Raw genomic sequence first — 18,141 nt, 5'->3', positions numbered from 1 at the left:
TGCTCTTTACAAAGTCTACAGCAAACTGATGTGTGTAATATATGAAACTGAAATCTGCATTAAATATACTTTAAAAGATACACAAGTATATTTAGGAATGTGTTGCATTGTGGTAGTACCATGAGGTCCCTTTGTATAAAGCACAGTACAAACACATGACAAAAAGATGCTCCCGGTCCCAAAGAGCTGTATAATACAGTTTAAAAAATGTTTATTATATTTTTATAAATTATGGTTTTTAAAAAGTGGTTATGTCTTTAGTTTTGGGTACTTATGATAACTTTTTAAATCCTCTCTGATTCTCACATATACCAATACTTATTAGGGACTCTTTGAGAAATGATGTTTGAAGCTCTTACAAGAGTCTATTTTGCAGATATGACAAACCAAGAAATTGTTAGCAATGTTTCTGAAAAGTTATCATGAAAGTTTCTATACTTTTTCTAGTGTATTTCAAGTACATTTCTACTTGTCCATTTCCCATATCTCAAACTTCTCGTGTAATATGGTCCAAACATTTCAGATAAATCCTGACTGGCTTGATTTATTTCTAGTGAAGCTGAAAGGCTGATGGGTTAGCTGAAAATTGGTCTTATTTCTAGTTAGCTTCACCTTTAACTGTGGAAGGATTGGATCTCTTAATAATATTAGCCTTCTCCTTTGCATAAATTTAATAATAGTGGAAGTCTTGTTACTTTCTTCTATTTTATTAAAAATATATATGGCTTAAACATTTGGGAAAACCCTGTTGAGGTCATTTTCGTTACAATGGTGCAGTGAAGACAGCATCTTAAAAATACTGATAAATTCTGGTAACTTCCATAAAAGCAAATAAGTGTGTTATAGCTAGGGTGACTATATTTCCCAAAAGGAAAACAGAATACCGCATGGAGCTAGCCCGAGCCACTCGCCCAAGCCCCCTTCCCCATGCGGGGCTAGTGTCACTGCTCACCCAAGCCCTGCCTGCCCCCTGGCATGGGGCTGGCATCATCACTTACCGCTCCGCCCCCCGCATGTTCTTTCACACCCCACTTTTTTTTTTTTTTTTACAAATGTGGGCATTTGTCCTATTTGCTCTTGCCAACTGATGAAGTTGGCAAGAGCAAATGGGACAAATTACCACTTTTGCCAAAAAAAGTCAGGACGGCCAGGACAGGGCTTAAAAAAGGGACATACAGTCACCCTAATTAAATTGTAACAAGTGGTTTGTGAGTGTGTGGCTTATCAAAGTGAATTGGTTAGCAGTTCTCAAATTTCATTGCACTGCGCCTTCCTTCTGACAAAAAAAATTACTACACAACCCTGAGAAGAGGGACCACAGCCTGAGCCCAAGCCCAAGCCCCACTGCTCTGGGCAGAGGGGGCCAAAGCCTGAGGGCTTCAGCCCCAGATGTGAGCAGGCCGAAGTCTGAGCCCTGCCCCCCAGGGCTGAAGCCTTCAGTCTTTGGCTTCAGTCCCGGGTGGTGGGGCTCAGGCTTCAGCTTCAGCTTCAGCCCAGTACCTGAGCAAGTCTAACGCCCTGGCGACTGCATTAAAATGGGGTTGCAACCCACTTTGGGGTCCTGACCCACGGTGTAAGAACCGCTTAACCTAATCCCTCAAGTAAAGTTTTCAAACAAATGGTAAAGTGGCATTAATCACTCCAACCCCTATATACAATGTATAGTTTAAAGAAAAAAAATAAGCAAAGGGGTGAGGACAAGTGAATACACAGAGAATAAACTTCCCCCTTCACTGATGCAGTTTCTCTGCAAACCATAGCAGCACAAGTAAATTGTCCTTAGTGAACAAATCGGTCTAAGGCATGAGTGAAAGGTTTTAATTACATGAATTTTGCAAAAAAAACAATCAGACCAGGAGTCTTTCCAGGGCTCTAAATATTATTTGGATCCTAGTATAAAGATTTGTCCCCACAAATAAATAGTTCTGCACGAGAATTATGTCAAGGCACAAATACCACATTTTTAAGGTAGTCTTGAAGCTCAGAACAAGGGTACCATCACAACAATGATTGGAATAAAACTATTTCCTATGCAGATGTTTCTGTGGGTGTTTAAAAGAAAGCTTTCTGTTGTAGGTAGAAGACCTTGGGAAGTGGCTTTGAGGCATTTTTTAGCAGTACTTTGATGTACTGTATGTATGTAGTTTCAGAGTAACAGCCGTGTTAGTCTGTATTCGCAAAAAGAAAAGGAGTACTTGTGGCACCTTAGAGACTAACCAATTTATTTGAGCATAAGCATCTGAGGAAGTGAGCTGTAGCTCACGAAAGCTTATGCTCAAATAAATTGGTTAGTCTCTAAGGTGCCACAAGTACTCCTTTTCTTTTTGTATGTATGTAGATGCTTGGCTTTTGAGGAATACCCTACAGATATGGCTAGATCAGACCTCAGAGGGTGCCATCCAGACGGGCAATAATGAGGACATAAAACTATCATAAACTGATCCTTTTAGTGAAAGAAGATAATACTGCTGTGGCAGGCATCCATCAGATGCTGCTGTTACAGTCTCCCATGTAATTTTTCATAGTTTGTGAGTACGTTTTTGGTCTTGGAAGAAATGTTTATGGTAGTTTTTTAGTTTTACAGGGTTCTGTGTAGATTAGAAAGTGCTGTGTGAACAACAGGGGAGTTTGGTCTCTGCCTTGGTTTCTGATTAGAGTCAACTCTTGAGGCAGAGTTGTTCCTTGTGTGCTGTTTAACCATCTTGTTTCAGGACTTTGTAAATTAAGCAAGTTATACGTAGAATATGCCCAGATTCTGTTTCACTCATTTTTTTATCCAATGAGGAGCCAACTTGCAAGGCCCTGGAATTCTGCTTCCACTTGGGAGAGCGGGACACTGGTGTCAGAATGGCACACTAGTGTCAGAAGTCAACAATATTTAGCATTCATATAGTGCACTATAAACACCAATCAATTTTCACAACACTTCTATGAGGGTGGATAGAAAATGTGATCTCCATTTTATAAAGAGGGAAACCAAGGCAGAGAGGTCAATTGACTTTCTCAAGAATAACAGGAGTACTTGTGGCACCTTAGAGACTAACAAATTAATTTGAGCATAAGCTTTCATGGGCTACAGCCCACTTCATCGGATGCATGCAGTGGAAAATACAGTAGGACGATTTTATATACACAGAGAACATGAAACAATGGGTGTTACCATACACACTATAACGAGAGTGATCAGTTAAGGTGAGCTATTACCAGCAGGAGAGGGGAAGAAAAACCAAAAAACACCTTTTGTAGTGATAATCAAGATGGGCCATTTCCAGCAGTTGACAAGAACGTGTGAGGAGCAGTGGGTGGGTGCGGAATAAACATTGGGAAATAGTTTTACTTTGTGTAATGACACATCCACTCCCAGTCTTTATTCAAGCCTAATTTAATAGTGTCCCAGTTTGCAAATTAATTCCAATTCAGCAGTCTCTTGTTGCAGTCTGTTTTTGAAGTTTTTTTGTTGTAATATTGCGACTTTTAGGTCTGTAATCGAGTGACCAGAGAGATTGAAATGTTCTCCAACTGGTTTTTGAATGTTATCATTCTTGACGTCTGATTTGTGTCCCTTTATTCTTTTACGTAGAGACTGTCCAGTTTGACCAATGTACATGGCAAAGGGGCATTACTGGCACATGATGGCATATATCACATTGGTAGATGTGCAGGTGAACAAGCCTCTGATAGTGTGGCTGATGTGATTAGGCCCTATGATGGTGTCCCCTGAATAGATATGTGGACACAGTTGGCAATGGGCTTTGTTGCAAGGATAGGTTCCTGGGTTAGTGGTTCTGTGGTGTGGTGTGTGGTTGTTGGTGAGTATTTGCTTCAGGTTGGGGGGCTGTCTGTAAGCAAGGACTGGCCTGTCTCCCAAGATCTGTGAGTGTGATCGGTCGTCCTTCAGGATAGGTTGTAGATCCTTGATGATGTCTAAATGAGGCACTCCTAGCTCCGAGTCCTCTGCTCAGACAACTAGGGAATGTTGCATTTTATAGATGAGTATACATTTCTGTAATGCTACTTGTTCTCATTGGTAGTTATTTGTATTACTTATGCTAATGTAGTCTTACTTAGTTTGATCATCCAGTACATTTAGTAAGGTTTGTTTCTCTACAATACAGAAACTATTAGTAGACATATCATGAGTAGTGTAAAGATGCTCACACTGTAACATGGTAACATCCCATTAAATAGAGAGATCCATTGATTATATCACTGTATAATGTTTCTCTAAACAAAAGCTCACTGTTGTAATGATCACTGTATTGTCACTAATATTTACACGGTTAGGATTTGTAAACCTGTTATAAACTTCCTAATAAAGACACAGTGGGAAAAAAAATAGTAAAAGAATTATGTTAGGGTAGTGTTAGCACACATAAGCTGAAAATGTTATTTTTTTTAAACCCAGCATTTTACCAAGATCTATTTATGTATGTGTTGATATGTGGTGTTTACTTCTGGTTTGATTGTGTTTTTTATCTACCTTAGGACGTTTATTTACTCATTCTTCACGAGAGGCAGACCTTTCCCACTGCAGATACTTCTCTTTGGCATACTATTCTGTATCTATAATGGTTTCCTTCAAGGGTACTACATGATTTACTGCGCTCAATACCCAAAAGATTGGTTCACTGACTTCAGATTTACATCAGGTAATTACAGACTACAGGATTTCCAGTATCTACTCTCCAAGCAGTTTGTAAGCATTTTGAACTGTGTTCTAAACTTTATTGCACTTGTGAGTCAAAGTCAGTGGTGACAGGAATCAGCACAAAACCTGCCTGCTGGCCCAGATGTAAAGACTAAAAAGAACCATTTTCACAATGAAAATAGAGGAGTTAAATGTAGTAGCTTTTTGCCAAGCAGCCACCTTTGAAAACACCAGCTATTAAAGCACAGACTCAGATCATTAGCCTTGCTATATCCTTCTTGGCACCACATTAGACTTTTGTTAAGGCCTGAGGAGTTGCAAATTCCAAATGAACTTCTCAGGCCTTGTCTACACTAGGGATTCTCCCTAATTCCATCAATTGGCCATTGGAGTTGCACTGCTGCGGACAAAACAAAGTCACAAGCTCCGCTGATGCAATTTGTGGCTTTCCTTGCCCATATGAGGGGCTTGCACTGATGCAGCTACACCGATGGCTGGTCACTGGTGGATGAAGTCAGGGCAAATCCCCTATGTAAACACGGCCTCAGAGACTAACCTCCTTCTCCACCTGAGGCACATGGAAAGTCTAAAGAACAAATTTGGTCCTGGTGTAAGTAGGTTCAACTCCACTGACTTCAGCAATGTAGTATGCAGGCTGAATTTGACCCTGGAAATTCACTGAGAGTGAGTTATTTAGCAGAGGAAGCCAGTTGATGTTGTTACTCATGTTGTGCTCAGCTCAAGGGAAGATTTTTAAAAATGTGAATACAAGAAATGATGATAAATGGGGGGCGGGGCGGGCGGTTGAGCAAACCTTCTTTTGGTTTATATAAGGCAAACCTTGCCTTATATAAAATGCCTTACTTATAACTAGGGCCCTATATATTCTGCAACATGCTGGGGATCTATGTTCTGCAGAAAGATCTCGTGGCTTACTATTTGAATTGCAGTAATGCCTGGAGGCTTCAACTGAGGTCAGAGTCCCATTGTGCTAGACACTCAGAACAAACCTAGCAAAAGTTTCCCCCTGTTTACAGTCAAAATAGACAAAACAGAGTGGGGAGGCCAGAGAGGTGAAGAAACTTGCCCAGGGTCACACCACAAGTCAGCAGCAGAGCCAGCATAGGGCGAGGTGGGGGTGAGTTATATACAGTTAGTATTATACTCCCCTTTCTTGCACCTCAGCTTAACCCCTTCCTGAAAGCAAAGCCAGAGTTGTCTTTTCAGAAAGCATTACACAGTATAAAAACCCTGAATTTTGGTGTAACAGCTTCCAGTCACTTTCAGAAAAAGAAAGTACCACACAATTTGCCCAATAAACAAATATTTATATTTAATGCAAACAAAGAAAAACAGTGTAGTTGAAGTATTTAAGTATTAAATATAAATGTATTGAAGTATTAAATAACTTGTAAACAAAAAGCTATTGGCTAGTAAATCTACATAAGTATCCTTTCATACAGACTTTCACAAACTTGCTGCTATTAAAAATGTAAGGCTTTAGCATAACACCTACACTCTATTTTCACACACAAATAAACAGTCTTGTTTTCCTCCTGATCATCGTCAGAGATGATTCTCTCAGGCTATAGTGTGGTCCAAAAGGTAGCACATGTCACCTGAATTTGTTGGACCTGGAATGAAGCTTCAGAGGCTCTCCATCCCCAGATCAAATACTTCCAGCTTGTCAGCCAAACAGATATGGTCAATGGATTCTTCTAGCTAGCAGTTCTCAGTACTCTGTTAATAGAAGATTGGCTTTCCTAAGCTTGTGCGTCAGACAGGAAGATTGTGTTTGTAGCCAAGATGTTACAGGTGCTCATGACCTAGCCCTGACAACCAACACTGACCTGCTAACTATAATGTATCTCACATGACAGTCATGCACTTAGCAGCCCAGTACACTTTCCCGCAGGCCTGCTTAGATGTGGCTAATTCAGCTGAGTGGCAGTAATGTCTGTAATTGTGTCCAGCAGCCAGCAGGAGTCGCTGTGATACACAATCTGCCACATACTCTGTTCCTCCTGATGAATTACAGTGGGAGAAGCAGCTGCGAGAGAAGGACCAGACAGCAGACTTCAGGGAGAAGATGCCAGTTCTGGGAGTGCCAGGCTCCCCTAGCTTCTCACAGACAGATAACACTCTCTAGCCTCCAGCTAACCCTTCCAGATGCCCAGCCCTGCCAGACTCTCGGTGGTCCCGTTTCCCCCCAAATATACCCCCTCAATTTTCCACCCAGTTATCCTCAGGCACCTGTCAGCAATTCCAGACACACCAGCGCCCATCCAGTGTCTCCAAACACCTTCCAACATTCATTAACCACCTTCCCCCAGACTTCTAGCATTGCCCAGCACCCACCTCTCCACATCCTAGATGCCCTCCAGCACTCACCCACCCATATACCCTAGCCGCCATCCTTCTGTGACCTATCCCAACTACAGCAGCCAAGTTCTGCACAACCCCATATCCGGCCCCTGTCACTGCTCAGGGCAGGGTCTGTTGATCATAAGATGAATTTTATAATCATATACAAATGATTGTCTACTATAAAAAAAAAATACCTATTTTGCTTCAGTTTTCACTAAGAAGCTAAATGGTGACCAGATACTCAACACAATTAATATTAACAAAGGAGAAGGGAATGCAAGCCAAAATAGGGAAAGAAAAGGTGAAAGAATATTTAGATAAGTTAGATGTGTTCAAGTCATAGCGTTTGAGGCCAAAAGGGACAACTAGATCATCTAGTCTGACTTCCAGTATACCACGGGCCACCAACCCCACCCAGCACCCCCACACTAAGCACAACGACTGAAATTAGACCAAAGAATTACAGCCCACAGGAGACTGGACTGTTATGTGCCACAAGCAGAGAATAGGAGGAATCAAGGTGCACCAGGGCCTGAGGCTCCCGCAATCACAGGGATATGGTTAAGTAAGATACTCAGATAAGCTTGGCAAGTGACCCACACACACATGCTACAGAGGAAGGTGAAAAAACCCCACGGTCCCTGCTAATCTGACCTGGGGGGAAATTCCTTTCCGATCCCACTTATAGCAATCAAGGTACCTGCACCATAAGCTTCCTGAAACTTTGTGAGCAGCATCTATTGGGTCTACTCACCTCTGTAGGGCCTGATGAAATTCACCCTAGGTTACTTAAGGAACGAGCTGAAGCAATCTCAGAACAGTTAGCAGTTATCTTTGAGAACTCCTGAAGGAGGGCAAGGTCCCAGAGGACTGGAGCAGGGCAAACATAATACCTATCTTAAAAAAGGGAACAAGGAGAACCTAGGGAATTATAGACTAATCATCCTAACTCGGATACCTGGAGAGATACTGAAACAAATTGTTAAACAATTAATTTGTATGCACCTAGAGGATAATAGGGTTATAAAGAATAGCCAGCATGGATTTGTCAAGAATAAATCATGCCAAACTAACCTAATTTTCTTCTTTGACAGGGTTACTGGCCTAGTGGAGAGGGGGAAGATGTGATATACCTTGATTTTAGTAAAGCTTTTGACACAGTTCCACATGACATTCTCACAAGTAAATTAGGGAAGTGTGGTCTAGATGAAATTATATTGGGTGCACAAATGGTTGAAAAACCATATGCAAAGAGTAGTTATCAATAGTTCACTGTCAAACTGGGAAGACATATCTAGTGGGGTCCCACAGAGGTCAGTCCTGGGTCCGGTACTATTCAATATTTTCATTAGTGACTTTGATAATGGAGTGGAGAGTGTGCTTATAAATTGGGCAGATGACATCAAGCTAGGAGGGGTTGTATGCACTTGGAGGACAAGATTAGAATTCAAAATTGGAGAATTTGGTCTGAAATTGCAAATTGGAGAAATTGGTCTGAAAGATAAGTGCAGAGTAGTGCACTTAGGAAGGAAAAATTAAATGCACAACTACAAAATGGGGAATAACTGGGTAGGCAGTAGTACTGTAGAAGAGAATCTGGGGGTTATAGAGGAGCACAAATTGGATATGATGCAGCTCTGAAAAAGGCTAATATTCTGGGGTATATTAACAGGAGTGTCCTATGTAAGCCTGGGAGGTAATTGTCTTGCTCTACTTGGCACTGGTGAGACCTCAGTTAGAGTACTCTTTAGGAAAGATGTGGGTAAATTGCAGAGTCCAGCAGAGAGCACAAAAATGATAAACAGTTTAGATAACCTATGAGGAAAGGTTTAAAAACTGGGCATGTTTAATCTTCAGAAAAGAAAACTGAGGGAGGACTTGATAACAGATTTCCAATATGTTAAAGGCTGTTTTAAAGAGGATGGCGATCAATTGTTCTCCACATCAACTGAAGGTAGGACAAGAAGTAATGGGCTTAATCTGCAGCAAGGGAGATTTAGGTTAGATAGTAGGAAAAACTTTCTAAGGGTATTTAAGGCCAGGAATAGTCTTCCAAGGGAGGTTGTGGAATCCTCATCACTGAAGGATTTTAAAAAAGATTGGACAAACACCTGTCAGGGTGGTCTAGGTCTACTTAGTGTGATGAAGATTTGAGCCTGATGAGTCATCTGAAGTAATTTCCTGCAAATAGTAAGGTTCCAGCCAATCCACAACCAAGGGTCTAACCAAGTGACCCCAAAGCAGATATATAGACTCCTAATGAAAGCACGCTGCTCAATGTCACTATCTTGTCAGGGTTACTTCCAGCGGCATAGTGGTTCTGACAGACTGTTCCTATTCCAGCCTGTCCCTGCTCTTGCCCCAGCCTGTTCCTGCTCCAACAAGGCTAGTTGCCCAGCTGACCTGACACTTGGTCCAGCCTCAGTATAGAGGGCTGGACTTGATGACCCTCTGAGGTCCCTTTCAGCCATACATTTCTATGATTCTGTAATTAGCCAGACCAGGAGCTATCATGCCAATCAATATCTCATTTTCATTCTGTAGGTGTTCTGTTGTTTTTGTTTGGCATGGGAATCAATATTCACAGTGACATCCTGCTACGCCAGCTAAGGAAACCTGGAGACCATACTTACAAGATTCCACAAGGTACATTCTCCCTATGCCCCTCACCCAAAAAGAGAAGCACAACTGGATAAATAGTAGGGGGGTGAGGTGGGCTGGCAAAAGTAAAATATACATCAAAACACAAAGCTCTTAAAATTATTTGGAGCCATTAGTTCCACATGGATACTTGACTCAGATGTACCCCCCTACAGCATGAATTAATTGCAGAGGAATGGTAATCATACATCTTTGGCCTAAATTTTGCCGGGGAGAAGTGATGACGGGGAGAGAGTTCAGCAGGCCACTCCTACCCTCTGAGTCCTGAAGAACACTTTCTATGTGAACTTTGCACAGCTTGGGTTTTGGAGGGATGCCCAGCTGTGGGTTTGGAAGTGTCCTAGGCTATACCTCTCTAGCGCCCCCTTGGGGCAGGGCAGGTGCTGCTCCTGTCTTGGAGTTCAGGACATCTGCCCCCTGGCAGGGGAGTTAAAGTAGTTAAAACAAAAATTCAGTCTGCTTTCACAGCCCATAAAAAAGCAGAGTCCTAGGCCTTCAAGAAGCCAAAGAGGAAAGTACCAGCCCTCCTTCTTTCTGAGAGGGCCTGAGCAGCCAAGACTTTCAAGCCTTGGTCAGTAACCTCCTATTCCGGGGGGCCAGGAGTTCTGAGTTACAGTCCTGCTCCTTCAGCGTGCTGCCGTGCATTGAGCAGGGATCCTCCCTTTTAAGAACTTGCCCATTTCCAGGCTTGCCAAGTCTCACAAGGTGCACTGTGTCAAGTCTGACTGTGCCCAGAGGATCTGCCCCAGCACATACCCTCCCCCCTTATGATGGAGGTCAGAATCCCATCATCCAAGCGTGACTCCCCCACTTCCCACAAAAGAAGTCTTCATTGCTGTGTTTCTTTCCTGCATGATGTTGTACTCTAAAAATATAGGGTTGGAGAGACAAGTATCATAGCATATACTCCTGGGGGAATTCTGCACTACCGTGCGCATGCGGAATTCATGTCACTCTGCAGAATTTCTATGCTTCCCTGCAGAAAATGATGGGGAAGCTATGGGAAACTGTATGGGGGTGGATGCCGGGCTGGGGATGCCCATGGGTGTAGTGCCACTGTCCCCCACCATTTCAGCAAGCGTAGATCTGTCCAGCTGAATGAGGGTGCTGCTTGGCTCCGCTGACTCTGCAGCTGGATGCTGCCTCTTGGGCCCTAGCGCTGGTCATGCTCCCTTTCTGTGTGCTAGAGCCATCCTGTTTTCTGTACAACGAGTGCCTGCAGTGCTAATGGCAATCCCCCAGTTACCTCTTCTGTCTGCAACCTGGATGGCAGTCACATGGATCTTGAGCCAGGTGCCAGGATTAGGTCAGAGGTCACAGTCTCCAGTTTTCCTACTTTGTGAATAATTTCCCAGAAATATTCCCAGTCCTGACCAGTAATGACAGGGTAGTGCCAATATTTGAGGAAGGAGCTACCAGGTGGGCATCCATATGCTGACCAACAGTTAACTATAGTCATCAGCTGGGGAAGGCCATCACATCTCCATGAATGCATTGGAGGAAGATTATCTCACTTGCGATCCCTTCTACAGCAGCCAGGGGAGATTGGATCAAGGTCTGACTACATCTGGAGTCCAACAGACCACGCACTTTTGTCCCATTAATCAATCCAAGTACTGTTATTCTGGCGGGCTCTTTCTTCCTTGCTCTGCTTTCTGTTGTCCACATCTGGGTATACTCGCACTCCATCATGGGACATTCTGTTCAGATGTGTCCCAGTCGCCTACATGAGAAAAATATCACCATGTTGTGGTCTGAGCCCATCTTCTTGTTCAGCGATGACCCTGCTTGTTGTAGGGGTTTGGCATCTAAGTCCGTAGTAACCCCTACTCATTAGCAGGGCTGGGAATCAACTGTCCTGGTTAGATTTTATCTGGGCCCTTTCTGGCCTGTTGCTGGGACTCACTGAGAGACTGAAGACAAGGGTATTTGTCCCTGACCAGCATGGGGTGCCTTTCACCTGTCCAGGCTTCACATCAGGCTGGGTCAGCGTCTAAGCCCTAGGTTGTCCCCTTCCATCTGTTCTCTGGGGGTTCCATAGCAGCAAAAAAGTTTTCCATCATTTGTATCACCGTTGTTAATGACCTTGGCGGATGCCTCAGTACCCACTCCCATACCTGAGTGAGGAATATTTGTATGAACCGCTGGACAAGTACTCCAGTTCTCTCCTCCGACCGTAACCACTACCAGCAATGGTCCTTCAGTTTTTGGGCCATCACCTGTGGCTGGACTCCTTTGGGACATGTTTGCGTACAGAAGTGGTCGAGGAGCATTTCTTTGCTGATACAGAGAAAGTCCAGAATGGCAGTCTTAATCAGTGTGTAATCCCAAACCAGAGCCGTCCCTTGGGTATGGTGAATTGGGGCAACAACCTCAGGCCCCGTGCTTTGGGAAGCTCCGCAGGTGGGCGGGCGGGGAGGTGAGGTGGGAGGCAGGTGGCGAGCAGGGTGAGGAGGTGAACAGGAGATGGGCAGGCAGGTGGGGGGGGGCAAGGAGGAGTCACGCTATGAGAACCTCCCCCCCCCCCCCCCAGTGCCTCCTGCCCACCGGCGGACCCCGCTGATCAGCACCTCCCCCTCCCTCTCAGCACCTACCGTGGATCAGATGTTTCACTGCATCAGGAAGTGCTGGCAGGGAGAGGAGAGAAGTGACGGTGTAGCACGCTCACGGGAGGGGGCAGAACTGGGCGGGGAAGGGACAGGGGCGGGAAGAGGCAGGGCAGGGGTGGGAAGAGGCAGGGCAGGGGTGGGGTTTTGGGGGAGGGGTGGAGTGGGCGTGGGGCCTGGGCGGAGTCAGGGGGAGCACCCCCTGGCATATTAGAAACTTGGTGCCTATGTCCCAGGCCCTGCACCCCACTAGGGACGGCCCTGTCCTAAGCAGCCACGGGGTCAAGCCCTCAGCAGGCTGTGTCAGTCAGGTAGGGGGCGAATACAAGGGCCAAGTGCTCTGGAGGCCTGTTCCTGGTCCTGCTTGAAAGTGGTCAAGAAAACCCCAGGGTCATATTTTAAAACACAAATCAGAAAAAGAATTCAGATTTAAGTCATAACTCTAACATTATAATAAGCTTTTACATTAAATCAGGGGTAGGCAACCTACGGCACGTGTGCCAAAGGCGGCCCATGAGCTGATTTTCAGTGGCACTCACACTGCCCGGGTCCTGGCCACCGGTCGGGGGGGCTCTGCATTTTAATTTAATTTTAAATGAACCTTCTTAAACATTTTAAAAACCTTATTTACTTTACATATAGCAATAGTTTAGTTATATATTATAGACTTATAGAAAGAGACCTTCTAAAAACGTTAAAATGTATTACTGGCACACAAAACCTTAAATTAGAATAAATAAATGAAGACTCGGCACACCACTTCTGAAAGGTTGCCGACCCCTGCATTAAATGTTACTTTAGTGTAAATCTTTTAAAACACGAATCAGGCCCCATCTTAGTCAGCTTCACTGGCCGCTGGATCCCTGGCTGCCCGGGCCACCTGTTGCCCCACAAGTAACTGTTGTACCAGGTTTTGTTGCAGGTCTTTCTGCTGGGTCGCCATCTCGGATAGCAGCTGCTGTTGTTGGGTTGTCTGGAGCTGTTGTTGCGTGGCCCGTTGCAACAGTTGCTGCTGAAACTCCCGTTGCTGGGTTGACGGCTCTGGCTGGCTCCATGTCAGCCACTTGCACTTGCTCTGGATCCATGCTACGTGGGTTCTTTGTCTCTCATGTGCACAGGCTTCAAATCTCCCTCTAATTTACCCTTATGTCAGGGTTGGGACATAAGCATTCTCCACTGCTATACCTCTGTCACTACACCTAGGCCTTCAGGAAAACAAAGAGGGGGAAAAAAAGAAAGAAGTACTAACACTCCTCCTTTCTGAGGGGCCCTCAATAGCCTAGACTCTCAAGCTGTATTCTTGGTCAGCAGCCCCCTGCTTCCAAGGCTCAGGGAAACTCTGAGTTGCAGTCCTGCTCTTTCAGAGCGCCATCCTGCACTGAGCAGCAATCAAGCCGCACAGGTGTGCTGGGTTGATGCTGATTGTGCCCAGAGGAGTGCTTTAACTCCTTTCTGACTGGCATGTGGAAATGACCCACCACAGGGCAAAAGAGCTGAAGACTTCTGTGTCATGCTCCCCTGCCTATGGCATGTTCCCCTGATGAATCTGTGGCATGTCGTGTAAAAATTGCCCTGACCAATATTCTGGATCTATGTTTTGCCATTGCCAAACCTGGTCATCAACCCCTCTCCTGCTCCATCTTCTGTCCTCTTTAGAGAGAAGTGATTTGGGAGTGTCTTGTCCTTGAGAGAGAAGTGGTCTGAGCTCAATATGGGGATCTAGGATCTTTCTGGTTCTAATTCTGATCTTGACTCTGACTCCTTCTGTTGGCTTGTTGCCTCTGGTAACCTCTTTCTGCCTCAGTTACTAATTTACCCTAACATGGGTTTGGTGAGTAGCAATGGACTCTAGCTCCAAAATATATCCAGAATTTGAGCTCCCCGAAGTTTATAGATTCATAGATTTTTAAGGCCAGAAGAGACCATTCAATCGTTTAGATTGACCATCTGAATAACACAGGCCCTATTCCACCAAGTTTGATCTGTGAAATAGGTTCAGCCCTGTCTCTAGCTGTGAGAATTGATGATTGTAAAGTGGTTTGAAGTCTGTGGACTTATTTCTCCTCTCACTTGTGCCAGTTTTACTTTAGTATAATTCTACTGGCTTTGGAATTATTCATTGATTTACATGGGTTCAGTGGGAGGAAAATCAAGCCTTCTAAATGTGAAAAGTGTGACTTACAGTCCCCACCCTGCAATGTTTTGTTGTTGACTTGAAATGAGGGTAATTAGTTTTCACTCTTCTTATATGCACTTGTGACTTTTTTTGAATGCAGGGGGACTGTTCACATATGTATCTGGAGCTAATTTCTTTGGTGAGATAGTGGAATGGTTTGGCTATGCCACAGCAACCTGGTCCTTACCAGCCTTTGCATTTGCACTTTTTACACTGTGCTTCATTGGGCCACGTGCTTATCACCATCACAGGTATCAAAACCAAGATTGCTTCATGCTCACCTACAGTTGCATAATCCCTGGGATGGGGGCGGATTCAAGATAAAATTGAAATGCTCAGTACTGTATATGGAAGCAGAAATGCCTCATTATTCAATGAAAAGAACATTTAATGTGGGGACATCAGGAAAAAGCTTGATGTGGTGGTGTTTAGCAAGTGGAGTTTTCAGTTGATTCCCTATTACATTTTCTAGAGCAGGGGTGGGCAAACTACGGCCCGCGGGACTGTCCTGCCCGGCCCTTGAGCTCCCAGCCCCTCCCCTGCTGTTCCCCCTTCTCTGCAGTGATGCAGCAGCGCAGGCAGCGTGGCTTGCGCCCACCCACCTCCAAGGCTTTCAAATAAGCCTGTCCCGCCGCTCTGAGCGGCCTGGTAAAGGTAAGGGGACGGAGGGAGGGCAGGAGGCCCCAGGGGGCAGTCAGGGGACAGGGGGCGGTTGGATGGGGCAGAGGTTCGGGGGCGGCAGTCAGGAGACAGGGAGCGGGGTGGCAGTTGGATAGGGGATGGGGTCCGGGAGGGAAGCAGTTAGGGATGGGGGTCCTGGAAGGGGGTGGTCAGGGGACAAGGAGTGGGGAAGGGATGGATGGGTCAGGGGTCCCAGAGGGCCTGTCAGGGGGTGGGGGGGTGGATAGGGGTCGGGGCAGTCAGGGGACAGGGAGCAGGGGGGGTTGGATAGGGTGTGGGTCCCCGGGGAGGCAGTTAGGGGCAGGGGGTCCCAGGAGGGGGGGTCAGGAGACAAGGAGCAGGGGGGGTTGGATGAGTCGGGGGTTCTGAGGGGGGCAGTCAGGGGGCGGAAAGGGGGAGGGGGAGGATAGGGGGCGGGGGCCAAGCTGTTTGGGGAGGCACAGCCTTCCCTACCCAGCCCTCCATACCGTTTCACAACCCCGATGTGGCCCTCGGGCCAAAAAGTTTGTCCACCCTATTCTAGAACCTCCATTTTTAAAAGTTACTTATGGTTTGGGGTACACTGATTTTTGGGGGCCCAACTTGAAGCACCTTAATGGGGCCTGATTTTTAGAAAGTATTGACCATCCATCCTCTGAAAATCAGACCTCATTAATGTGGCTTATGTAGCCAACACTGAAATGGAAGAAAGTGTTCCATCAACAAAGGTAACAGCCTCTATTGCTGAGCATTCCTACAAGCCTCTTGAGCTTCCATGAGGCAGCAGTCAAGGAAAGTGCTTTAGTCCAGGAGCAGTTCTTAGCTACCATAGTGATCCATACCTGGACATTTTAGGGTGAAATAAGGACAGCAGTAAACTGTAACTCCAAAATAGTCAATGGGCCTGACTGTCATTTACATTAAACCCCTTACACAGCTCTGGCAATGTAAAGGAGCTTAAAATGACTGTAAGCTACATTACATCTCCCACTCACATTAAAGGCCCCTTTTGGCTGCCACAACAGTGTAAAGGGGCTATAGTGTAAATGTGAATCAGATCCTAGCAATTTACTTTGGATTGACACGGGTGTGAATAAGAGTGGGATTTTGCCCTTAGAGCTACAAAAGATATTCAAGAAGAATTCAGATTTAAGTCATAACTTTAACGTTATATTAAGTTTTGATATTTAATGTTACTTTTGTGTAAATCTTTTAAAACGTCTCTTTTGTGCAGTTACTGAAATTGGTTACAAAGTGAGGCATTTTTGAAGGGGATTTCAGGATGGAAGAAGATTAAGCTTTATTAAAGCAATAAGTGAAGTTTTCTGGGCATACATGCAGGTTCACTCTCATTTATTGTCTTTCAGGTACTATCTCAGGATGTTTACAGACTATCCAAAGTCCAGGAAAGCCCTGATTCCTTTCATTTTTTAAAGTCTGAAAATAAGGACTCCTTTGGTTTTTAGGGGTTTTTTACACAGCCTAATTTTAAACTGGGGTTTCACTGTAAAAAACTTGTGTAACATGATATTGTTGGTTTAAATGATCAATAATGTAATTCCGAACTAACACTCTTGTGTTTAACTACAGTATGTACCACAGATAACTTTATTTGGCGACACTGACATAGCTGAATGTGCAAAGGGAGCCCTGCCAAACAATGGGCATGATTGTCAATGGAGTTACACCAATGTAAAACTGATGTAACCCTACTGATGTCAATGGAGTTACACTGGTTTAACACTGATGTATGAGAGTAGAAAATCAGGCCCAATATCTGAGTTACCTCTTTAAACAATAACTTTTCTATGGCTAGACTACTAATATTTCACCATCAGGGATCATTATGTTGTTTATTAAAGCATTCACAGCTACCTCAGGATTTTTGACTTGAAAATCCAGATTCTCTTCAGACATGTAAATTGCTATTCTTACAAAGACCAGAGGTGCTGAAAGTAGGACAAAAATAAAAACCACATAAGACATCTTCTAGTGAATGAAGATGTTCTCTGATGCCAGTAGTTAATTTTGTCCGAGGAGAACATTGTCAGATATTCTCCATCTTCTGAACTGACGCAGGAACATTTTTGAATTTCCACAGAAGCCCAGCGTGTCTCCTGCTAATTTCAGAAGGTGGTAAGGAATTTTTCCAAAGGTTTCACCAGTTCCAATAGGAACACAATTCCCAAAAGACCCTGATATTGTTAGTTACTTATTAGACCATAACATAGATCACAATAATTATCCCAGTAGATGGGGAAGACAAAGGTCAGACTCCCACAGACTACACACATTATGTGCCTCTGAAACTTGCCTTTGGATTGATTGTATTCAATTTTATACACAGTACAATAAAGTCTATGTAAAACAGTGAGCTGTCACAGTCTGTAACTGCTTTTTATAGGAATAGTGTTGGGGGTGCCACCAGAGCCAGTGCAGGATATTTTGCGCCCCCGGCGAAACTTCCACCTTGCGCCCCGGAGAGCTGCAGTAGCAAAGGGAGTGCTCAGAACCGCGCAGCGCAGCCTCCCCGGAGAACTTTGCTCCGCCAGGGAGCTGGGAGGTGAAGCGGGAGAGAGGTCGCGGGGAGAGGCAGTGGTGGCTAGTGCTTGTGCTGTTGATGACACATAAATCACCAAATTCAAATGTCACCATGGTGAGGAGCCCAGGCAGGCAATCTCTCTCTCTCACACACCTCTCTCTCCCAGGAAGATTGCAGCCACAGCAGCAGCAAGGCCGGTCTGGATGCGAAGCGGGATCGGATGAAGCACAGCGCCCTGGCAGAGAGAGGGGAAGCCCGTGGCGAGGCGCAGGGACCTCAGCAACTCGCTCGCTTTGAAGAGGCTCTTCCCCGCACGTTGGAGAGCTCCAGGCTGGGGGTGGACAGAAGCGCCACCGGAATGGAGAGAAGCAGAGCGCCAGGGAGAGGGGAGGCGGGGGGACGGATGGACAGAGGCGCACCCTGGAGGGTCAGCCTTGCGCGTTCCACCTCTCCCCTTCCAACCCTGTGTTCCCTGTCCCCT

The 18,141-nt window shown here is 45.1% G+C and overlaps 1 protein-coding gene across 1 annotated transcript in view; it reads left to right on the top strand.

Annotated features, from left to right (window-relative positions):
- The window catches only part of SRD5A2 (steroid 5 alpha-reductase 2), a 56,097-nt gene extending 38,634 nt beyond the window's left edge, over positions 1 to 17,463 (top strand). Inside the window, exons 2-5 of the mRNA XM_048843660.2 lie at positions 4,486 to 4,649; positions 9,560 to 9,661; positions 14,559 to 14,709; positions 16,486 to 17,463. Coding sequence (XP_048699617.1) covers positions 4,486 to 4,649; positions 9,560 to 9,661; positions 14,559 to 14,709; positions 16,486 to 16,552 — 484 coding nt within the window. The 3' untranslated portion in view covers positions 16,553 to 17,463. The remainder of the gene's footprint in view (positions 1 to 4,485; positions 4,650 to 9,559; positions 9,662 to 14,558; positions 14,710 to 16,485) is intronic.
- The last annotated feature ends 678 nt before the right edge of the window (positions 17,464 to 18,141 follow it).

The sequence above is a fragment of the Caretta caretta genome, chromosome 3, assembly GCF_965140235.1.
Source record: "Caretta caretta isolate rCarCar2 chromosome 3, rCarCar1.hap1, whole genome shotgun sequence".
NCBI classification, from domain to species: Eukaryota; Metazoa; Chordata; order Testudines; family Cheloniidae; genus Caretta; species Caretta caretta.
The sequence above is the reverse complement of the archived record's forward strand: the minus strand, read 5'-3'. Positions and strand labels throughout refer to the sequence as shown.